This window comes from Heterodontus francisci, chromosome 6 (assembly GCF_036365525.1).
Source record: "Heterodontus francisci isolate sHetFra1 chromosome 6, sHetFra1.hap1, whole genome shotgun sequence".
NCBI lineage: Eukaryota > Metazoa > Chordata > Chondrichthyes > Heterodontiformes > Heterodontidae > Heterodontus > Heterodontus francisci.
The window spans coordinates 35,255,496-35,272,384 of NC_090376.1; the positions used below are offsets into that span (position 1 = coordinate 35,255,496).

At 42.1% G+C, this 16,889-nt stretch overlaps 1 protein-coding gene across 2 annotated transcripts; it reads right to left on the reverse strand.

Moving 5' to 3' along the window:
• Positions 1 to 4,676: 4,676 nt before the first annotated feature.
• On the reverse strand, positions 4,677 to 12,139 carry ccna1 (cyclin A1). Of its 2 annotated transcripts, XM_068032810.1 has the most exons (8): positions 11,833 to 12,139; positions 11,380 to 11,638; positions 11,133 to 11,254; positions 10,327 to 10,550; positions 9,962 to 10,166; positions 5,919 to 6,032; positions 5,134 to 5,267; positions 4,677 to 5,060 (listed from the first exon to the last, which is right to left on the reverse strand). In XM_068032810.1, the coding sequence occupies exons 1-8, from the start codon at positions 11,980 to 11,982 to the stop codon at positions 5,000 to 5,002; spliced, it is 1,269 nt and encodes a 422-aa protein (XP_067888911.1). In that variant the 5' UTR covers positions 11,983 to 12,139; the 3' UTR covers positions 4,677 to 4,999. The 2 variants fall into 2 exon arrangements, with proteins under 2 accessions (XP_067888911.1, XP_067888912.1); XM_068032811.1 differs by lacking the exon at positions 5,134 to 5,267.
• Between the last annotated feature and the right edge of the window lie 4,750 nt (positions 12,140 to 16,889).

Below are 16,889 nucleotides of genomic sequence, written 5' to 3' on the forward strand. Positions count from 1 at the left end.
TCTAGGTTGCTTAGGGAAGCTCTGGGTGGAGATAGCAGAAGCTCTGACCCAATCTGTCAATCTTCCTTGGATGTGGGAGTGGTGCCACAGAATGGAGGATTGCAAATGTTGCACACCAGTACACAAAAGGGGAGAGGGATAAACTATAACTACAGGACAATCACTGTAAAGTCAGTAGTATGAAAACTACTATGACCATTAATTCTCACTTGGAGAAGCATGGGTTGCTAAGGGACAGCCAGCACAGATTTGTTAAAGACAAACTGTGACTACCTTGATTGTGTTCTTTGACGAAGTAACAGACAGGGTTGAAGGTAATGCAGTAGATGTTTTATATATGCACTTTCAAAAGGCATTTGATAAAATGCTACATAACACACTCATTTGGAAATTAGGAGCACATGGTGCTAAAGGGAGAATGGTAACTTGGGTACATCCTCCTTCTCTTCTTGGGCAGTCCCTCGGGAACAAGGATGACTTTCTTCCACGCCAGGGTTTTGGGTCCTGAGGTGACTGAATAATCCAATTCCGGATCCGCACACTCTGCTACAGGTGCGGCAGGTGGTATTTGGTGAGGTGAGTGAAAGGGATGCTCGAATTTCTGAACGCTCCTTCTGCTGTTTGCACTTGGTCGCTGCCTGGGCACGTTGACATTGTTTGAACTGACTGGCACCTTCGCGGATGCTTCTCCATTTTGGGCGGTCTCGGGCAAGAGATTCCCACGAATCGGTGGAGATAGCACATTTTTTCAGAGAGGCTTAAGGCCATCCTTGTAGCATTTCCTCTTCCCTCCTGGTAGCCTCTTGCAGTGACGGAGCTCAGAGTTGAAAGCTTATTTTGGGAGTCTTGTGTCAGGCAGGTGAATGATGTGGCTCGATGCTGGAGATGTTGGCCTGAGAGAGGACACTAATATTGGAGCGTCTGTCCTGCCACTGAATTTGCAGGATCTTGCGGAGGCACCGCTGGTGATAGCTCTCCAGGGCTTCGAGATGTCTGCTGTACAGTGTCCACATTTCCGATGCATACAGGAGGGCAGGTAACACTGCAACCCTGTAGACCACAAGCTTGGTTCCAGGTTTGAGGTCTTTGTCATCAAACACTCTTTTCCTCAGATGACCAAAGGCTGCACTAGCATACTGGAGGTGATGCTGAGTTTCATCGTTGGTGTTTGCCTTTGCTGAGAGGAGGCTCCCAAAGTAGAAGTATCCACATTGTCCAGTGGTTTGCCATGGATCTTGATAGTCGGTGGGGGAGGGGGTGAGTGGGTGGGTGTGAGCATTGTTGCGCTGCAGGAGCAGGCTGGAAGAGGATGTGGGTACATAATTGGATAAGGGATAGCAGGAAGAGAGTAGAAATTATACAGTGAGATTCCCCAGGGATCAGTATTATGAATGGTGGTTTTCTTGTAATAAATAAATGACCTCAACTTGGGTATAAGGTGTACAATTTTGAAGTTTGGGGATGATATAAAACTTGCTAAGGTAGTAAATAGTGAACAGGATAATAGACTTCAAGAAGGCAGACTGGTAAATTGGGCACACACATGGCAGGTGCAATTTAATGTGGATAAGTGTGAAATGACGTACTTTGGGAAAAACAATATGAAGACTCAATTTAATCCAATTTTATATTATTTGAGGGGGTGCAAGAGTAGAGGGAGCTAGGAGTGCATATTCACAAATCTTTGAAGGCAACAGGGTATGTTGGTAAGGCAGTTAAGAAAGCATATGGGATCCTTGACTTTCTAAATAGGGTTATTGAGTACAGAAACAAGGAAGTCATGCGAAACCTTTACAAATCACTGGTTAAACCTCAGCTGTAGTATTGTGTAGACTGATGGGCACATTTTAGGAAGGATAAAGGCCTTGGAGGGAGTAGAGAGATGGTTTACCAGGATGATTTTTTTTGATTCATGGATTGTGGGCATTGCTGGCTAGGCCAGCATTTATTGTCCATCTCCAATTGCCCTTGAGAAGGTGGTGGTGAGCTGCCTTCTTACACTGCTGCAGTCCTTAGGGAGTTCCAGCATTGTGACCCACTGACAGTGAAGGAACAGTGATATACTTCCAAGTCAGGATAGTTTATGACTTGGAGGGGAACCCTTGCCACTGCTTTCCTTGTCCTTCTAGGTGGTAGAGGTCATGAACTGGGAATGTGCTGTCGAAGGAGCCTTGGTGAGTTGATGCAATGCATCTTGTATATGGTACACACTTCTACCACTGTATATCAATGCTGAAGTGAGTGAATGTTGAAAGTGGTGGATGGAGTGCCAGTCAAGCAGGCTGCTTTGTCCTGCATGGTCAAGCTTCCCGAGTGTATTGGGAGCTGCACCCATCCAAGCAAGTGGAGAGTATTCCATCCCACTCCTGACTTGTGCCTCATAGAAAGCAGATAGGTGTTAAGGAAATGGGAAGAGAGTTCCTCGCTGCAGAATTCCTAACCTCTGACTGGCTTGTGTAGCCACAGCATTTGTGTGGCTGGGGCAGTTGTATGGTAACTAGCAGGATATTGATAGCGGGGGATTGTGCAATGGTGATGCCATTGAACATCAAGGAGATGGCTAGATTCTCTCGATTATTGTTTGGCACTTAAGTGACAGGTAACATTTGTGCCACTATCAGCCAAGGCCAGAATGTTGTCCACAATCAACTATGGAATGCAACTGATCAGCTGCCAAGGTAGATGAAAATTGAAAGATATCCCTTCACACATCTTTGTACCTCCAAACTGGAGTGCCAGCCTGGCCTTTTGTAGTGGGACTTGAACCAACATGTCTGACTCAGAGAGGAGTGCTACCAATTGAGCCATAGATGCCATAGTAGCTAAATGTATCTTTATTTTGTGTAGATGATTGTGCGTCCAATCATTAATAGGGGTTCTTGTGTTCCCGGTGTGAGTTTCGATTTTAATTACCAACTAAAGTGAGACTGTGAAGATGGGTGAAGTTTCAACTTCTACAAAAGTCCAGGCTGGCACTTTAGTTTGGAGGTACTATCTTTCAGAGGAAACATGAAGTTGAAGCCCTGTCTGAGCACAGATGTTATTTTTGGTATTGCTCAAACAGCACAATCATTTCCTGAAATTATGCAAAATTTGAACTGAAGTGATTGGGAGATATATTTTAAAGTACTAAAGTGAGTCTCAATTACTTTGTGATCTGGAACAAGAAACAGTGACCACCGTTGTGCAAAGTTCCATAAACTGAAGATAAAAGGAGTTGTGGGTGGCACCAAGGAACATTCAATATAAATACATTTAGTTATACAAGTCATATACCCAAGCATTATACAGGAAATACTTTTAGCAAAATTACTGGGGTTTAAGCACTTCTGAATCCACTGAGACAATTTACATTTATACCATCTCACAGGGAACATATTCCATAGGCACGAGTTATGGTATGTCAAATCACTGGTTCTCCAACATTGGAGAAATCTAGGTTGATAGTTTGAATTCCTGCTCAAAATTGCTGTGTAATAGATGTGTCATTGGTGACCTTTAATCTTTGCTGATTCCATATTAAATAGCATCCAACCCTGCACACAACGGAATTAGATCCCCCTTCAAAAAAAAAAAAGGAACTCTTTACTTGCAGGTTCTCTGGACATTTTTCTTCATTCAATAATTTCTACAGTGGACTACTTAGAGGATCTTCCCCTCCATACTGCAGCTGTGAGAAGCCAGGTTATTGCTTATGAGAAATTAGTATGCCTTCTCAACCTACTGCAATCTATGCTATGCAAATATTTTGTAGTTGTTTGATACAAGTGAGTTTCTTTCCAGGCTACTTGAGGGTAGTTAATAGTCAATTCAATTGGTAGGGAATAAATCACATTAGGCCACGTTAAGAACTTTAGATTTCCTTCAAAAAGGAAATTAGTGAAGGAGTGGCTTTAGTGACAATCCAACAGCTGCATGATCACCTTTCAAAATTTACAAGTGGGCTGTCATAGTTGGACAATTTATGAGCCATACAGGATTAAACAACCAGCTGTTTAAGCCATTTTGTAGATATAACTACAGTGGCTACTAGCCATCAGGTATCTACACAGATTGAATTAATTAATGAGTAGGCTTGGCTACAAATTGTAGTGTTAAGCTATGTAACTCAGACATGAGAAAGACCCTAAATATTTACATAGCTTATTGGCAAGACATTAGAAAAGGTCTTCTATCCAATTTGAATAGTCCAAGATATCTGCAAAATTTAAATAGCAACTTTCAATTTTAATACCCAAGTATACAACAAAAAAATAGAAGCCTTCAATTCATTGATTAACCTCCACTATCCATTCTCAATTTCCCCAAAAACTAAAGTTGCTATGAACACAAGGATGAAGGTTGCACGAGTTTTCATTTACTCACATTGGCTAGATTTGAGAAAAAAAAAGTTCTCATTCTGAAATGTGAATGTATGGAATGGATCACCCAAGATTGAATATAGGTGTTGCAACTTAATTCTGAATTAGGTGGAGCGAAAGTTTTTTGGAGCAATGATAGAAGTCTCTCCCTCACAAGCCAACCCCCCAAATCAACTTTTGCCCTTCACTGGTGCAGAGTACATTTCATTACATGACATTGTTTTGGGGTAGGTAAAGATGCAATTTCTAGTTTTTAAAAAATGCTTTATTGGTTGTCCAAATGCAAATTACAACAAATCTCATACTGTGTCACTTCTATCTTTAAAGTCAGTGAGAAAGGTTATGTTATTGCATTAACACTGTTCATATAGTGCATGGCATTGGAACTGACTTCCTAAATTAAGTGGATAATTTAAAAGTACCCTTATAAATAAAGATTAAAAATTAATACTGTAGTTTTAAAATTGCACTTCAAAATTCTTTATAAAACAAGGTCAAACCAACAGCAGTCAACAGCCATGTGGTTGATTAGCAGCAGTCCCTCAGTTGACAACTAGTTCAGTCTATCTTGACACTTAAAGTCAGTGCTCCATTTTCATCCTATAATAGTGTTCTAGTTTTCATCCTTCAATTACACTTTAAATAAGTCCATGCAGATTCAAGGTTGCTGGGGGTTCAATGAGAGAAATTCTCAAATACCTAGGGGAGAGAAGTAGATTTTAAGATTTCAATTTTTCAAAAAATGTTACATTGAATTAAAAATCCAACTTACTTGGAGCTCTTGTATTTTTCTTTAATTGCTTGTTGTGGCTGAAATTTGGCTTGGAGAAAGGTCTTATGCATATCATTCAGACAAGGTACAATATCAACCAATGAGTAACCAGTAAATGCAGCAAGAGATGCAGGCTGTCAAACAGACAAGAGTTACTACCTTAGATAAGTTTCCAAAATGTGATCTTAAGTTAGAGTACATAGTTAAAAATCATATCCAAAGTTAGAAATCTTCAGTTACTGCCAATTAATTCTAGGTCAGCAACTTTATTCTTTGGCTGATCTAGTTAGTTGATGTTATGCAGGGCAGTAAGATGGAAAAAATGCAAGTGCTGGAAACAGGTTAGTAGAAATTGGGTAGGTTTTTGGGCATGTATCCAACTGAACAGAATGATGTTGAATTTTCATTGTTGGAAGACTTATTACAAACTTCAGAACAGCAAGTCAATCTTTACACAGGACACAAAAGTCATGGCATGAAATGGGTCTGTTAGTGTCAGAGGGAAAGTGGATTATGGAGGTGCTTTGTCAACACAGCAGGGATCTGAATCTTAGATACATTAATCTCATGGCATTTTCAGTCCATGCCCTGGATCTTCCTTCCTGGTTTATTGCATCTACTGTAACTTTTTAAAAGCCCATAATGCACTTGCTAGTCATTTAAATTAACTCCAATCTTCAGTCAAGTGTACATCTAAAAGTATCTCATCTACAGTTGATCATTGGCCTGTTATGCATTTGCAGCAGTTAGTAAATGCTTTGCAAGTATAGTACAAAAATGCTTACCCAAAAAGCTTTGTTAATTGTGTAGTTTGCCAAACAAAATGCAGCTGCTGCCATCAGAGAGGGTGTGTACTTCAGACATACATCAGCTTCTAGTAAACTCAGTTCAGCTATGTACTGTGGATTGGAGAAAGATTGTTAGCTAAATGGTACAAGTGAGTTTAAGAAACCAGGTTTCAGATGGCTGTTGACAGTAATCTATTTAATTTCATCAAGTGTGTTGGATAAAATATGGCACTAGTCATTAGAATATTCTTTTGCTACAAGTTTTACTTCCATCCTAATCTTCTGCTCTTGCTTTCTAACTCCAAATCAGTTGGATTTTGAATGGCCTTCCACATTTACCACCCAATTGAGTACTTATTCAAGAACTCCAAGCCAAGTGTTGGCAAGACTAAAACTAACTTTGATCACATACTTCAAGCTCTAGTTCCATTAAGAATTGACGAGCCCAAGGCTGCATAGGAGGCATCAGAAACAAAAAGGCACATTACACCATTCAGCCTGCCCCACCATTCAATATCATGGCTGATCCACTTCAATGCCTTTTCCCCACACTGTCCCCATATCTGTCATTGGTGTTTAGAAGCCTGTCAACCTCTGCTTTAAACAAACTCAATGACTGCTTCCACAGCCCTCTGGGAGTAGAGAATTCCAAAGATTCACAGCCCTGAGTAAAGGTATTTCTCCTCATCTGTCCAAAGTGGCTTCTGCCTGATTTTGAAATTGTATCCCTTGGTTCTAGACTCTCCACATAGGGGAAGCATCTTACTTGCATCTACCCTGCCTATCCCTTTAAGTATTTTGTAGGTTTCAATGAGATCACCCCTCATTCTTCAAAACTAGAGAATACAGACCCAGTTTCCCCAATCTCTCTTCATAGGAGTCCTGCCATCCTGGCAACAAGTCTGCTGAAATTTTGCTGCATTGCCTCCATGGCAATAATATCCTTAAAGGTAATGGGACCTTAACTGCATACAGTACTCCAGGTGCAGTCTAACTAAGGTTCTATACAATTGAAGCAAGGTCCTCACTTCTACATGAATTTCACCCCTTCAGTCAATGCCCTTTATTCATCAATGGATATCTAATGCTTTCAGCTTTCTGACTTGCAACCTTAAGGGCAAGGTGATACTTGTCTTGCTTGTAAGAAGCAAGAAGCCAACTTGCACAAAAAACTGCAGTCAGGCATCTTCTCACCTCCACCCTGCTTGAATCCCAGTAAACCTGGACTCTAGCTAATTTGGGGTATTTGATAGGTTTGCCCTTCAGAACATTGATAATTCAACTGATACCAAAGTAGGCCTCAGTAAAGCAATGCAGAGTTAAATTGGGCCTTGCAATTATTGGTACTTGCCAGTGACAAAATATAGTTATACCCAAACCTTCAAATTATCAATGCAGAGGTATGTTTCTAGGAGATGTTTTAATTCAAGATGTGGGCACTGCTGCCACTATTTATCACATCCTTGGTTGGAGGTAGTGATGGGCATTTTATACAAAAAGTGTTTTTTTTTTAAAAACCAGAGGAGCAAATAAGTGTCAATGAGAGACAAGCTATGCCTGCAGGCTTTCTTCCCAAAATAAGCTAGGTGGATTCTTAAGTGACAATCCAGTTTCTTGGTACTCTGGACATTGTCCAAAATTAGAAACTGACACATTCACTCTGGGACCTACTGCCAGCATATTTATCTATTACACCCTTATCCAGTATGATGTACTGGTTGATTTGGGGGGCCCTTGTTTAACCTCATGCATAGAGTATCTTGTCTGAGCAATGATAAAGCCCAACATCTAAGCTAGTCAAGGAGATTAGAATGATCTGGTCCAAAAAATCCTAAATCACACTTTCTTCCAATGAAAATAAAAGAACACCATGCAAGATGGAGGGTTAACATTCAGGCCTGTTAATAATCATTTGTTTGAAATATTAGACTGCATAGTGTTCACATCATTTATTAAAATCATTGACAAGTGAGTTCTTACAATTAATGTTCTACTGTGCAAATATAATGCGGCTGTGGGCAGCACTTTATCCAGCAGCCCCTCACTAATCTGGTTAAGGAAGTATATTTCTGCTCAAGTATTGAAACAAAATTAGAAATTGCTCAAATAAAGTCACTGAAGTGAAATGCAACAGCATACTTGTCAACTTAAGAGTCCTGGAAACAAGTTGACATGCAAGTGATAGGACCTATGTTTAACTACTTGTTGGAATACAAACCAGCACATGAGAATTCCCTTGGTGCTCTTTCAAATACCATGGAATCTTACCCATCAGAAGTACAGAATTGGTTAACAGTTTCTCACCCTGAAGATACTACTTCAGTGCAGTAGTTATTTGCCTAGATTATATGCTTGTGCATGGAGTGGGGCATGAATTCGTGACAATACTGCTGAGCTATTACTCAGCTTAGCGTATCGGAGATAGTAACTGGCATAGGGCCTACACCAGTTTTAGATGGATGATTTTGACATTCAAGATTACAGCCCCCTTAAAGCACAAGTTGGTCTGTTTAGAGTCAGAAGACTTCAGAAAACCAATGGCCTACCTCCTTTCTTCAAGAAAAGGAGGCTAAATAGCTGTTTCACGACTGGAAACTCAGTTGCAGACATGTGTATGTAGTTAAACCATAGTTATGCAAAACAGTAAAAAAAAACATTTGACAGCCCAAATAGTCACCACCATTTTAATTGACACTTTCTATTGCTCAACATTTTGAAAAATGTACTAGAGCTATGAGCTGAGGACATGATTTTGAGTGGCAATTTTAAATGTTTATCCTCCATATAGATTGTGTCAAAACATTTTCTAATGAGTTTTAGCTAATGAAAGAATTAGATGACCCAAACTAGAATCTTGGTGCTCATGAGGCCAGTCATCTGTCTACTGCAGATCCAATACTCAAGTAAAACCAGAAGCACAATTCAGAGCCACTTAAAGCAAGCGGATTAGTCGATAGGTAAAGTTTTCTTGAGGCATCTTCTAGCTCGAACTTTTTCAGCTATTTAGGTGTGCATTGCTTGTGCAGACTAGGGTTTCATGGATCCACACAAAATAGTGAACACTTACTGTCAAGTAATTCAGCCCCATCTTGTCCCTCGTGGTGGCTTGCTTCCAATTCAAACAGAATTGAAAGCTAGCAGTTGCCATTAGATTAAGTTTTCCAAAAAAAAAAAAAAAAATTTTACTTGGTACTTACTGTAGTAAGTATGTCAACTTAACAGCATCTCATCTGGATTTTCATGTAATTGTGCACTTTGACTTAATGTTTTGAATTCAGTAAATTTCAGTATTTTCTATATTGATTTTATATAACAGATACACTACTGCACATGCAGCAAATTTTGTTCAAGATACTTAGTGCCCTGTGCTACATACAGGTGGCAAGGAAGAAAAAAATTTGATCTTTTGGATTTCATATGACTGCTCACGTTTGGCATTTACTAGTCTAGTGGGGTTACTTCAAATCCTGTGAACACCCTATTGAAGTGTTAATTCAAATCTACATCCATTTGATGAATTACTGGTTTCATGCTCCTGGGCTAACTTTTGAATTATACCCAGACATCAACATCTTCATAATCATGAAATTATTTCACTTCATGTCAAAGTCCATCTTAAGAAATAAAAACAAAATGCTAGAAAACACTCAGATCTGGCAGCATCTGGAGAGATAAGCAAAGTTAACATTTCAGGTTAGTGACCTTCATTAGAACTGGCAAAAGGTTAGAAATGTAATAGGTTTTAAGCAAATAAAGTGGGGGTGGGGCAACACAAAAAGGAAAGATTTTATAGGACATAATGTTTGTTCTTTTGCACCAACCCCCCCCCCCCCAATTTTTGCTTAAAACCCATTTCTAACTTTTGCCAGTTCTGATGAAAGGTCACTGGCCTGAAATGTTAACTTTGCTTTTCTACAGATGCTGCTAGACTTGAGCATTTTCCAGCACTTTCAGATTTCCAACATCTGCAGCTTTTATTTCCATCTTGCAAGAGTCCAGTGAGTCAAAATGGAATTCACTGCGAAATTATATATACATACCATAGCTAGGGTTCCCATTTGTCCACCAATCCCTTCCTCCTTCAAAAACTGCGTTAGGAACTGGTTGACTGTTGGTACAGTCATGTCAAAGCTCAAGACCTTGAGGAGGAGATGCTCCATGCGCAAGAGTTGCTTTTTTGTATAAGTGTCATCGGTTATGTAGACAAACTCATCTATTTCTGGGGGATATATTTCTTCATATTTCCTAGGAGACAGTAAAAGCATACACAACTGTTCATTCTTAAACTGATTCTTTGACGTGATTTCCAGTTAGACTATTAATTCTAAACAACTTTCAAGTCACTATTTTTGCCCAGACCGATCAACTCCATTGCAGTAGCTCGTTATTTTAAGTAAACACTTACGATGCCACAAGCATGGCTGCTGTCCCTACAAGTTGTAACTTTCCTCGCAGGACCGACATGCATGATAGGAATCTGTCCAAGTAGTTTATTGCTAAGTACAACGTTTCAGTTTGCAGACTGTACTCTTCACTGACTTCTACGAGCCAATCCACAAGAATGGAGCGCATACTGGGTGTTATGTCTGGTTGCTTCTTCATGTACCCAAACTTCGGCCTAGATTTTTCCTGAAAAAAAAAATGTAGGATTTCAAAATTGCAACCATTTCATTGACTTTAATACTATAAACGATTGAATTCCCGACGGGAATTCAGTTTTCATATCTGCCACTCAATTTAGTAAAATTCAAATTTGTAGCGGGTAGAAAGCACAAAAAAAAACAAACAAAGCCAGAACTTCAGGAGCCTTGGAACAAGTGATGTTCTGTAAAGTTAACACGAAAATGTTTACGGTTTGAAAAGCAGTGTCAATTTCACAAACTCTCTGGAAAATCGGCATCACACTGCATATTCCCAAAAAGTCAACTCACCTATTTTCTAGGCTGGCTGATATTCTGCAGGTTTTGCCGTTTGAATCATCAAAAAGTAGAACATTCTGCTTACAATTATTTCATCCTGCTGCAAAAATTAAACCGCTTAACTAGAGCAAGTTACCAAAGACAGCGATATAACTAAACCCGGACAGATATCACTGCCAAGACAGTTTTGTAACATTGCGCAGCGATACTACAATAGTTATCGAAAACTGTCCTTTTTGCAATTCGAACCGTACTCGAAGATTGGTTTATACTGCTCTGTGCGATGACTCACTTCTGCTTCTCTAAGATACCGATAAATGTCTTCTGCATATCCTTCCACGGCGAGATAATCTAAATGAAAATCTTCATGATAACGCTGTGAGCGAATCGATGAATCTACGAGCATAGGCGAAACTGCGGGGATAAAAACGTTTACAGGTATTTTAAATAGTCATCTACAGTTGGAAAGTAGCAAGAACGAAAATATTTTGAGTTAGTGTCAAGCGATGCCAAAATCCTAGCTAGTATGCTATTGTTACCTTCACTAAGATCCAAGAACAGACAACAGTCGTCCGCTGGTTTAGAGATACTACCAACTTCTCCAAGCTTTGTTTCCAGTTCGGAGGTCAGATTACATTCAGAGACTTCTACTTCATCCTGGACTTCATCCTCCATATAAATACTGAAGTTCGGGTTGGATATAAAAGTAGCCGGACATTCAGAAGTATTGTAGGGCTTAGCGGAAGTGAAGCCATTGTCTGTATCCAGTGCAATGATACCAGAAGGTTTCGGAGGAGCCTGACGAAACGGGGGAGGAAAGAGAGAGAGAGAGAGGGTATAAGATCAAACAGTATGCAAACTCGCTAAAATAAAAACTCCAGTACGGAAAGATTGTTTTAAAACATTAACAAAAAAAAAAACTCCTTGCCATATAGCTTCAAGTACAATAGATCTAGCCCCAGAAATAACGGATTTATTGAACACTTATTTACCTGAGAAAGTGAACGCTTCTGCTGATCATTCTCATTCAACACCCCTAAAACGGTCCTTTGTTTTTGAATAAAAAGACCAACTTGTGGGACTAAATAAATATTTTCTTGATTAGCATTGCGCTTGACAGCAGCAGAATTATTCTTGTACATTGTTGCTAATATTAGCTAGAAACAAAAATGGCTCGTTTGATCCCTGACTTTCTCAAAACAATCCCTTTCGAATAAAATTAAAAGTAAGCTACTCAGTAAAAAGACAGCTATTTATTGGAGTGGGTTTAATTGGTCTCCAAGCGCAGAGCTGCTCGCTCCGGTTCCATCGTGTAGCAAATTACTTTCAATCAGCCCCGCGTCTATTAAATCCCACCAATCACCTTCCGTTATTACCGCACGTGCGCTTCTATTCAACAGCGCCATGGTAACGCAACACGCTACCAGGTTTTTCGCCCTGACTTCCGCATCATTTCTGCGGCTGCGCGTTACCAAGGTGACGGAGAAGCAGCATCTTTGAGAAACATCATCGGGTTATTAATGCTGCTATTAATGAAGCACATAGTCTCCTAATAGGATATAGGTGAAATTATTGAGATCTTATTAATGGCACAAAAATCAGAACATGTTTCAAGCAGCATAGACATGTGATGCAAATTTTTTTTGAAGGACATTATATTTACGTAAATCACAGAGAATATTGGCAAATATCGACCTATTTTCACATGTATTTGGCAAAATAACATGCAAAAGATAAAAGGCGACACGCTGCAAAATTCAGGTGCGTCGTGCTCGTTTTTTGGGGTGCTGCCTTAGAGCCCCCAAATGGCATTGTGCACTTTTCTGGTGTGAGTCACGCTGGGCAACATATTGGTGAGGGTGTTAGAGCCTGAGCGTGCAGCGACCATCCACTAGAACTGTGCAGAGTAGGCAGATCATGACGCCAATCAGCGTATAACTGCCAATTTGGTGTTCAGCGCTCCATTCAACACACTCTCCTAATTACACGTGGCTGAACATGCATTCAGCAGCAGGAAGGACCCCTCTCCACGCCCCCCACCATTGTTTTTTAAAGGGATCATCAACTATTTACAGGTTAGTTGCTGATTGATTGCTACTGGCTGTTTCTAAGATTGCACAAGATTTTCTAAAAGTTCTTTAATGTTGCTAAAGTCTACAGAGAACAGTGTGGCAGGTGCTGAAGGACTTAGTCCAGACTTCAGGGTTTCTGCGCAAACCAGTTGCTGGCAGACATCAATGCAGTAGTAGGCATTCCCCTTGCAATACAGCATAACTAGGAGAGTAGGCAGAGGCACCACAGAGCAGGGTAAGAGGGAGGAGGGAAAGAAGGGCTTTCTGCTAGAGGCCATATGTGCCCAGGGTATTCAAGGAGCAATTCTCCTATCTGAACCTCAGTGAAGAACAATGGCCAGAATTTTACGCTGCCCCAACGGGTCAGATGGTGGCATGGGGGCGACGTAAAATTGAGTAGCAGGCTCCGGGAGGCCTACCCGCCCCGATTCCGCCTCCAGACAAGTTTACGGAGGTCAGCCAGGAGGTGGGAAATGACCCGCCTGAGGCCAATCAAGATACTTAAGTGGCCACTTAAGGGCCCTCACCCGCCTCCAAGGATATTTTACCCGTGGCAAGCGGGTGGGCTGGCAACGTGAAAGCCTGCCCAGCGATAGCTGCCAGTCTTTCCTTGCCCTGGGGGGGGCATAGCAGTCTGGCACAGGGTGCCTGATTGAGTGCTGCCCCTGCCTCCCAACCCACCCCCGGGACCCAAGACACCACCCCACCCCACCCAAAGGTCCACTCCAGCCTCACCAGGGAAGGACTGATCCCCCTGGTGAAGCATGCCCCTACTTACCTTCCCTCCTCGATCCATGGTGTTGGCTGGGCTGCAGTCCCAGCAGTGGCTACCACTCCCAGTGGCACACTGGGACTAAGAGCTGCCGGCCCTCTCATTGGCCGGCAGCTCACTGAGGTGGGACCTCCTCCCTCAAATGGGTGGAAGTCCCGCCTTGGGACAATTAAAGCCTGGGGATCCATAAAATACGGGACAGATGCCCAGGCTAGGCAGAAGCGTGTTCACCACTGACTTTCACATTGGAGTCTGGCTCCCATCCATCCACTGTAAAATTTCGGCCAACGTGTGAGATGTCTGTGTTTCAGTAAGGAAATCCTCATTGAAATCTGCACCTGCTGCAGCCACAAAGCAGGGCATGAACCACATTGCCAGTGACTGTGAAGGTGACCATGGCAATGAACTTTTATGTGTCAGTCTGGAGTTGGAGACATTTGCAACATCTCGCAGTTTGCTGCCTACTGTTTCATAAAGGAGCTCACAAACACTCTCTATTCAATAAGAGTTGACTATTCCCTCTTGAGTAACAGGTGGAATGAGCATGTGGCTTTGCGAGGATTGTAGGCTTCCCCATGGTGCAAGGTGCCACTGACTGCATGAACATTGTATTGTGAGTGGTGCATGCCAACTCTGAGATGTAGCTCAACCGAGAGGGATTCCACTCCCTCAGTGTCTAGCTAGTGTGCAACCATACTCAGTGAATCATGCAGGTCAATACCCAGTTTCCTGGTAGCAGCCATGATGCCTTCATTCTGCCCTGGAAGACAGGTAAGTGTCCCCAGCAAGGCACAAAAAAATCAGTCGAGCCCCGGCCCGGCAAGCGGGGTCGGTTGGGGGCGGGGGAGTATTGTGTTTTGGGGGCTGCCCTCTGTGGGGCACAGGATGCCCGTTCAGCTGAGCCTCCACCAGCCCGCAAGAAGGCTACCTGGTTTCACCAGGCGGTGTTTTTGAGGTTTCTGCCGTCTGGCTGCCAAAGGTAAAATATCTGCGGCATTGGGAGGAAACCCTTAAGTACCAGTTAATTGGCCACTTAAAGGCCTTGATTGGCCTTGGCTCGGCGGGCTGTTTCTCACGGCTGCCGCATTGCGTAAAATTGCATTGGGGGCGGGAGGGGGTTGGAATTTTAAATTAAAATTGGCTGTCAATTACAGTTTACATCCGGTTAATATTTCCATCTATGACATATAGCAATGTAACTAACAACACGGTGACGCTGGTTAATGTTATTGGATGCTACGATGATAGTATGGATAGTTTTACACATTCCGAGTTGTCATTTCTAATTGCATTTGTCATACTTATTCTTGTATTAAAGTACTTCTTAGTTTTGCAGTGCTGCATATGCAAATAAGTTTGTTTGAAGACGTTGTGGATGGTATGCCAATCAAGCGGGCTGCTTTGTGGCGCAGTGGTTAGCACCGCAGCCTCACAGCTCCAGCGACCCGGGTTCAATTCTGGGTACTGCCTGTGTGGAGTTTGCAAGTTCTCCCTGTGTCTGCGTGGGTTTCCTCCGGGTGCTCCGGTTTCCTCCCACATGCCAAAGACTTGCAGGTTAATAGGTAAATTGGCCATTATAAATTGCCCCTAGTATAGGTAGGTGGTAGGGGAATATAGGGACAGGTGAGGATGTGGTAGGAATATGGGATTAGTGTAGGATTAGTATAAATGGGTGGTTAATGGTCAGCACAGACTCGGTGGGCCGAAGGGCCTGTTTCAGTGCTGTATCTCTAAATCTAAATTCTCTGTTTACAATGAGGGCAAATAATGAAACGCACAGAATCCAGACCAGCGATATTAATATGCAACATATCTAAAGACTACGGCATAGTTACCTCTCAGGAGATTGATCGTTTGCTTTCCTCTGGGGCCCGAGCTCTATAATTAGTCACCAACTGATTGCGCTTTATTTCCAAGGACGCCGAGTACCTCAAGCTTTTCGCCCTCAGCGTGGTGCAGTTACTATGGAGCCAAAACTTACACATTGCATTTCCGCTGATCCCTGTAGAGTTACACCAGCTGAGCAGCAGTGATTTTCTACTTCACCTTAGTCTAAGCGCAACCCCAGAAAACACACACAAATATCAAGGTCATTATTTCTAATGCTAAACTCGGTAAGATTTGAGAATTTCTAATTCGACTAATATAAGCTGCTTCCTAATGCCCTCACTATTGCCCTGCCGAGATCAGCTGATTAAGCCCAGACTGGGATCAAACCTGACTGGGATCTTATCTGGAGGGCTAAGAAGCACACGAGGCAATATGTTTATGCACTGAGTCATTGCAGACAGCCAGGTCTGTGTGTTTTACTTTAAATTTAGATAAAAGCCCCCTCAGCACCGCTCAACAACTCCCCCACACCCCCCGCCCCCATATAAAGCATATAGGATCCTGGGCCTTTTATAAATAGGAGCATTTGGAAAGTACTCTGATCTATCCTTTCTGGCCCAAAGTGAATGCACTTAGGCTTGCCTAGTTTGAAATCCACTTGTCACAGTTTTGCCCATTCACAATCTATTAATAGCTCTTTGTAATTTTATACTTCCATCTATACAGCTTAGAATGCCAATTATCTTTGTGTCATTGGCAAAATTATATATGTGGCACTCTATTCCATCATCATTAATAAATAGGATGAATAGTTGAGGCCCCAATACAGTTCCCTGTGGGGCACCACTAGTTGTTGTGATATTGCTTTAATACTGATTAACATACTATTGAATATGTAACATTTGCGCCACACAAGTGCCAGGCAACGACCATCTCCAACAAGAGAGAATCTAACCATCTCCCCTTGACATTCAATGGCATTACCATCGCTGAATCCCTCACTATCAACATCCTAGGGGCTGCCATTGACCAGAAACTGAACTGGAGTAGCCATATAAATACAGTGGCTACAAGAGCAGGTCAGAGGCTAGGAATCCTGCGGCAAGTAACTCACCTCCTGACTCCCCAAAGCCTGTCCACAATCGACAAGGCACAAGTCAGGAGTGTGATGGAATACTCTCCACTTGCCTGGATGGGTGCAGCTCCAACAACACTCAAGAAGCTCGACACCATCCAGGACAAAGCAGCCCGCTTGATTGGCATACCATCCACAAACATTCACTCCCTCCACCACCGACGCACAGTGGCAGCAGTGTGTACCATCTACAAGATGCACTGCCACAACACATCAAGGCTCCTTAGACAGCACCTTCCA